The sequence below is a fragment of the Apaloderma vittatum genome, unplaced genomic scaffold (assembly GCF_000703405.1).
Source record: "Apaloderma vittatum isolate BGI_N311 unplaced genomic scaffold, ASM70340v1 scaffold24613, whole genome shotgun sequence".
Lineage (NCBI taxonomy): Eukaryota > Metazoa > Chordata > Aves > Trogoniformes > Trogonidae > Apaloderma > Apaloderma vittatum.
Window position 1 is genome coordinate 2,558 of NW_009706845.1, and position 7,441 is coordinate 9,998.

A 7,441-nucleotide genomic window follows, 5' to 3' on the forward strand; every position below is an offset into this window, starting at 1 on the left:
CCTTGCTCTGCAAGTCTTGCCTTCCCTCTTCTATATTGCAGCACTGATCTTCCGTTACAGTTACTGACATCTCGCACACCTCAGGCTGTTCCTGGATAAAGGTTTGTCTAGAAAGTGTCCTCTAACTCAGAAGAGCCTCTTTCAGTGTGGTTTGAAATCTGATCTCAGTACGATGCAGCAGTATTTAGGTGTTTTCTTATTAATGGTGCTTAAATTCTCACTGCACACCTTGAAGAAATAGAAGATGGTAGGTGTCAAAGTGAAGCAGTAGATACCAGCTTGCGTTAAATTCAGAGCCGATATGCCTTCTAAGTCCTCATCCCTCTTTGTTTAAAGGATCCAGAAATTGCCACACATGGAGGTGAAAACTCATCTGGAAGATGTCTGTTGACTCTGCTGGGTCTAGCGTTCATCTTGGCAGGAGTTGTTGTGGGTGGAGCCTGCATCTACAAGTACTTCATGCCTAAGGTAACGGGGAAGTTCTTATTTCTCCAAGCATCCTCGAATGAAAAAAGAAGTGGGATTATAAATGGATTAAAAGTGCTCTAAAAATAACTAGCCTTGCTCTTACTTTCAGCATAAGGTGTACCGTGGTGAAATGTGTTACTTTGAAAATGAGAACCGTGATCTTGCCGTAGAACCTTATTTCCTGCCTATTGCTGAAGAAGCTGACATCAGAGAAGACGATAACATCGCCATCATTGACGTGCCCGTCCCAAAGTTCTCGGACAGTGATCCAGCAGCGATCGTCCACGACTTCGACAGGGTGAGCATGTGGTGCCAGGGGACTTTTAGGTATTTTTGCCCAAGGAGTATCTGCAAGTGGCAGTTGCTGCTTGGTCAAGAATCCTGTGTAACTGAAAGTGAGGGCAGGAGAACATTTTAAATGTGAGTTATGAAGTGGGGAGACTAAGGATCCGGTCTGAGAATCTACCAGACTGTGTTTACAGCGGAACGTAGAGTTCCAAACGAGCGTGGGCCTTGGATAAGGGAAATGAAAAGTCACTTCAGGTGGCTGAAACCTAGAACTTGAAAATGCTGTGTTAGTTGCATGTAGCTTCTCTAAAGCAAAGAGATGGTTTTGACTTGATTTTTTTTTTTAATTAAAGTTGTCATCCTTTGCTGTAAAAGCTCTCGTAGGTTGCTTGTAAATCAGACCTTGACGATGCAGATATAATCACAGTAAAGACAGGAGAACTGAGCTCTGTACGTGGTGCCTCCAGCATGGAATGCTGTGAGGTCAAGCTGTGCTACCTGCGTTCGCAGCATTTGCAGCTTTTATCTGTCTTGTCTTGACAGAATCTGGGCTATAACGTGAAGGATTCAGGCAGCGTAAGAATTTCAGTTGCTTCTGGCTGAGTACTTTGCGAAGCCATAATACAACACGTAGATGGGTTGAGAATTTTGGTCTCTGTGGTTCTTGCATTCCGTAGTAACACTGGTGTGACTTCCCAGAGACCAATACTTTTCCTGCAGAACTGTTTATGGGGAGGGATTGCTTATCAGCAGTTGGATACCTGTTGTTTGCACTGTGCTTAATTGGACTTCTTGGGTTAGGAGAACATACTCCCAAATACATGCTCTGCGTTAGTACAAGCCGTGCTCCTTTAGAATTGCAATAGAAACCACTTTTATAGTCAGATCTCACTTCCGTACAAAAGTCCCGTTGTAAACAGCAGCTATCGTTGCTTTTGCAAACAAAAGTGTGAATTAGCTGAGTTCTTACACCAGCCAGTTCCCCACGTTGATACTAGCTCTGCATGATCGCCAGCTTTTTCAGCTTCCTTCTTAGTCCTTGTAGAACCATGTGCTCAGAATCAAAGGCCACATTTAACGAGTCGAAAAACTTGTTTTCGAAACAGCTTCTCACGGCGTATCTTGACTTGCAACTGGGAAACTGCTACGTGATTCCTCTGAACACATCCATCGTTATGCCGCCACGCAATCTGATGGATCTCTTTGCGAAGCTGGCGGTACGTGGAAGCTGTGCTGTTTGGTGTTGCTGACGAGGTTGCTTTTGTTAAGAGCGCCGGGCCTTGCTCCTGACCTACGGTCCCTTGCTGGAACGGTCCTCTTGCCATCAGAGGACATAATCCCTGGCTCAGGCACTGTACTGAAGTTCAGGCCAGCTGTCAGTGTATATTATGTTGAGCAGATTCATGCTTAATGCTCTTATTAATACGTAGCCTTATGAAAGCTGAAAGCAACTCGCAAATCAGGTTAAATTTAGCTGTGAGAAAGGAATTTGTTCAAGCTCCAAACATTGTGGAAAGCCCGAACGTGAAAGTTACTACCAGAAAGCTCGCTGGCCCCAGGAGAGTTTAACTGAAAAGAACAATGCAAACTTGTTTATCTGTTTTATTGGCACTGTAGTTATGAGCTCACCGTGAGCGCTCTGGCTCTTCTGTGACTGCAGCTGGTATTTTTCCAACAAGGCTACAGCTCAAGCTGATGGAGCTTGCTGCAGCTATCAAATAAAATGCAATGCTGAGCTCTTGTGTGTCAAACACGCAAAAAAGTCCTTCACTCCTCTACACTTAGTGCCAGAGGCCATCTGATCCAGTTGAGCTCGTTCTGGTTTTTGGTTTGTTGTTTTTTTAAGCTTCAGGAAGACAAACTTGAAGTGTTTCTCCCTGCTCCCATTTTTAGGAGCTGGTCACAAGGGGTGGAAAGTGGTTCCAATAACACTGTAATCTTGTGAAGACTTAACTTTTGCAGCTTGTGTTGCTTTTTTATGTATTAAAAGTATATTGCCTCAAACCTGAAAACTTCCCTAGTACTTTTTCTCCTCTCATCGCTGCAAACTTTCTGTTGCGTACAAATAAACTTGAACGGGCTCTGTTTCTGTTTGCTGCTTCGCTTCTTGCGAGGTGAGCGATGTTAGGCTTAACTGTGCTGTGTTTGGAGGTAACTGCAACTGTTTGAAAAACCTTTTGTCATTTTTTTAAATTCTCTGGTATGCAGCTGTTCCAGACTAGCATATCTTAATATTAAAAAGAAAGAAAGCAAGCTTGAAGCCCATTCAAAGCGAAGAGTAAAATGTAGTGATGTTTGTTGTTTAGTAGAATATCTCAAGGGTTTTTTTTCTTCTTTTAGACTGGCTCTTACTTGCCTCAGACTTACCTTGTCCGTGAAGAAATGGTGGTTACAGAGGAGATAGATAACGTGTCTGATTTGGGTATCTTCATCTACCAACTCTGTGTTGGAAAAGAGACATTCAGACTTCAGCGTAGAGACCAGATAACAGGTAAGTCTGTTGTTCAAGTAGGGAACGGGTGAATGCTTGAGCAGCTGGAATTTTTACACTAGGAAATCTGTTCAACATGAACTGAGACACTGCTCATAGAACCGATGGGTATTTTCCCCCGTTTTCAAGTATGAATCTGAGGTTTCATTCGAGCGTGCCGAGGGACACTTTCAGTTACAGAATTGGAGGTTACGTGCCCGAAGCAAATCTGAGCTTAAGCCTGTTTCTGTTCTATCTTTTGCTGAAGTCATGAGTTAGTTTGGGCCCAAAATTCATATAATCCATCTGATAACGCGAGTCTCTGTAGATGCATCTTAGTCTATCGCTGTCCTGTCTAAATTTGGGCTGTAGGAGCCTCAAGTACAAGTGTTATCTTCTGGTTCACTTGCCCAGGAAAAAAACAAATAAGAAGGTAAACTGAGTGACTGGCTCTGGACATCCCAGACTTCCTCTGTAAAAGAGGAAGAACACTTTGTAGGAACTTCTGAGCTTTATTTCTTTATTGCCTGTCTCCTCACGCCACCCCCCTGCCATTCTGTGAGGAGGATTGAATTTGGGGTGTAGCTGGTTTGGCAACAGGAACCTGAAGGGAGGCTGGTTCTGATGTACAGAAGTGTGATGCGATGGATTTTAGTTCGTGGTACTTCTCAAAGCTTTCTGTAGTGCGCTGCTCTCACCAAACCTTAGTCGCTTACGGCCTTTCCGAATGCAAACGTTTGGTTTATCAGAGCTCTTTGCTCTGGTTTTCCTGCCAAGCTCTTAGGTAAGAGTTTCCTCAGTGCGGTTACAGCTTGCAGCAACCTGAGCCACAGTTGCTGTTCGAGGCTACATTGTGCTGCTAGAGGGAAGACTCTGTATGTGGGAGCATAAAACTAGTCCTGGGGAGCTACGGGTGTGAGGCACGTGAAGAAACAGTCAGTGTTGCCTTTTTGCTTGCCCAGAAGGGTTCTACTAAAGGAATAATGCTTCTCGGTGCAGTTTCTGGTCTGTAGCTGACCTTGTTTGCCCTTGGGGCAGGAAATCTAGTCAAACTGAAGACTGCTGCTGAGGGGAAAATTGTTGAGGGGGCGAAGCTTAGCTTGCCTTCCAGATCAAATTTCTATGGCCCCTTCCTTTTGGTACATACAAACTGTGCACGTGTAAATAATCAGACTCAAATGGATAAACTGCTAAAACTTCCGTGGAGAAGACTTCTCGTTAAGCTGGTGCTGCATCGGCTCTCGGATTTGGTCGAGTTTGGAGGTTCACCTGTTAGATCAAACTGACCTTGGGTTCTCCGGTTGTTCCCTGGAGCTGTAACCGATGGCACGTGAGGAACCGGAGAGGTCATCCCAGCTGTTCAATTATTTACCCAGTCAGACAACCATTGGAAACTTGTTAGCTTGTGCAGGTATTAAACTCGAGGTGAATCGAAGAACAGCCTGTCTTTTAAGTGTTTATGGGCTCAAGCAGCACCCTGCTAGATTTGGTGTGAGAGCCAGTGCTTCTAGACTTCTGTGGATAGCTTCTCTGACTTACTCTGAACAATCCTCTGCTTACTAAGCAAGCTGAAAATCTTTCTTCTGCGGTTGTGTATTGAAGTGCTTTAGCTGAGCAGCTTGACTTTGCTGGCAGGATGGCTGTATTCTTGCCTCCTAGGAGAGATCTGCAGCTGATACAAGTGAACTGCCTGTGTCTGATCCACTGCCATCATGTCCCAAAATAGAGAAAATCACTTTAATAGTGTTAGGAAAAACTTGAGTAAGATCATGAGCTGAGTGACAAATCCTTACAGGGCTCTCGTCAAGGTGAAAATGGCTCTATGGAATCACTCGCTGTTAATGCAGACTGTGCGGGGGAGAAGTGCTGATAAAGAGCTCTAGATGATCTCTTTAGTGTTTTCTGTCGCTAAAATGGTGATATATTAGATAAAAGAAGTATGAGATACATTAGAAGAAAGTGCTTGCTTGCTCTGTTCCCTGTGGTGTCTGTTATTGGGCTCCTCTCTTTTTGTTACCGTTCTGAAAATGAGGCTTTCTGATAGAAAACAAACTGCTGTCAGAGCTCTGGTGGCAGTTCTTGGCTGTAGAAAGACTGTGTGCTCAGCGATTGCCTCTCGGTGCTGTTGGTGATGATGCAAAGCCTGTAACTACTCACTGCTGGGTTTTATAGATGAGCTTTACTCAGGCTCTCCTCTTCTCTCATCCCCAGGTCTGCAGAAGCGCTCAGTGGAGAACTGCCATTCGATCAGACACTTTGAAAACTCTTTCGTTGTTGAAACAAAGATCTGTCAGCAGTGAAAGGTGTCGGATGGGAGGTGACTAGTTCACACCTTCGTTGAGAAGTCTGAGCATTACACGTCGACTTCTTAAATTCAAATGTGCAGTGATAATCAAAAGCCTTATGCATTTTCTGTGTATTGCTTGTATTTCAAAAGACAAAGTCACCATTTCAGCTTTCTTTGATCCTTGGTATAACTTTTTAGTTGTCTCATAGAATCATAGAACGGGTTGGGTTGGAAGGGACCTTCAGGGTCCTTTAGTTCCAACCCCCTTGCTGTGGGCAGGGACATGTAACTTCAATGTAAAACTTAAATTTGAGTAAGGTTGGTTGTTTTCTTTAGAAGGTTAATATCGGTTTATTCGTTGAATGTGTTTGATTTAGTGTAATCTGGGAATGGCAGAAATATATATATAAAGCAATGTTAACCAATTCCTTGGCTGGAACCCATTCTGTTCACCTTAACTTTCACAGAATGATTAATATTAATAATCTGTGGTTTGCACATCTCGTGTAGTTCTGTAGAATAGCTCTGCACTCCATATCCCGGCTAAAAAAAACTTCCCGATGCGCATCACTAAAGTTTTATTTTAACTACCATGTGTGAAGCATGTAAAATCCAACCTCGGTGATCATAAACCTTTAACACTACCCTGTTTCATTTTGTGCAATTACTGTATTGAATTCGTATGTATATTTGGAACCTTCCCTGAGCTTACATTTAATTCTTCTACCTTTGTTTGGTTTTGTGGTATTTAGTTGTTAGATTCAGATAGAGTTGCTCTTAAAGCTTGTCAGTATTTTTCGTTACAAATTGGTTTATCCTGTAACTTCCTGTTTCAAGAATCTGTTTCTGGTAGAGCTCACTTGTGAATGTGACTGTAGTTGTAAACTTAAACTACTCTGGCTTATATAAACTTTTTAGATCAACTTTTTATGAGCAAGTAGCATTACTACTGCAGTCAGAGCATTGTTCCTTTTTTTCCTTTTTTTTGAAAGCTGCAGTATAGAGATAATGAAGAGTTAGTGTCCTGCAGTTGATGAACTTGAGAGTTTTATTAAGGGACTTTATATTGGCGTAAATTCTGCAACCCTATAATAAATGTTTCTCTAAAACTTTGGCGTTTGTGTGGCTTCGTGGTGCTCGGAGGCAAGAGTGCCGTGCGCTGGCCTGTGGAGAAAGGATGGTTCTGGGCCTGGAGCAGCACGCGGGGCTCTTCCCTCTTACCCTCGCCTCTCTTTCGGCTTGCGAAGACAAATTTCCTCTCCCCGTTGCTGTGAGAAGCGCTTTGTGGTGCAAGAAGAACTTGGGGAACAGAGAGGAGAAGAGTTGACTCGCTTCAAACCCGGCAGGTGATCTCGGCGATGTTTGGGTGTGATAAACGGGATCTGTGGAGCGGAGTTCTGGCGCGGGGGCAGTTGTGGTACCGCCGAGGAATGACGCGTCCCGCGATCCGTCCGTTCGAGTGCTGGCGTTGGTGAGGCTGGTGATTAAAGATTTGTCTTGGTGGATTTATGGCAGCACTACTGAAATATTTTTAGCGTCTTTTTTGGCGAGGATGTGCCCCAAAACTAGAACTTTGGCCTGCATGGCTAGTCCCTGTATGTAGAGGGAGAGTATGGAATTGTGTTCTTTACTGCCCTAGAATGCTGTGGAACCACGTTTGTGCTGCTGGAGGGAGGAGCTGCACCGACACGTTCCTGCCACAGACACGGGACGTGCTTGGGCAAGTCGCTGTCGTGATCTCCTCCTCCGGATTGTCTGAGGGGATGACGAGGGTGGGTTGGCCGTCTTGTTTTGGTAGCCTCCAGCAGCAGGGCTTGGAAACATGTTCGTTGCGGGGAGCAAGAAGCATGTGCTTGCCTCGTTGAGGTTTGAAAACAAAGTAGAAATTCCTCCAGTTTTGAGTGCCGGGCAGTGAGTGGCTCTCCCCG

At 44.3% G+C, this 7,441-nt stretch overlaps 1 protein-coding gene across 1 annotated transcript; it reads left to right on the top strand.

The window, feature by feature from the left end:
* Positions 1 to 336: 336 nt before the first annotated feature.
* ITM2A (integral membrane protein 2A) lies at positions 337 to 5,624 on the top strand (the record flags this gene model as incomplete). Its single annotated transcript, XM_009865952.1, has 5 exons — positions 337 to 468; positions 578 to 766; positions 1,863 to 1,973; positions 3,097 to 3,247; positions 5,438 to 5,624. Coding segments are annotated over 5 exons (672 nt in total), but the record flags the coding sequence as incomplete, so codon positions are not given.
* Between the last annotated feature and the right edge of the window lie 1,817 nt (positions 5,625 to 7,441).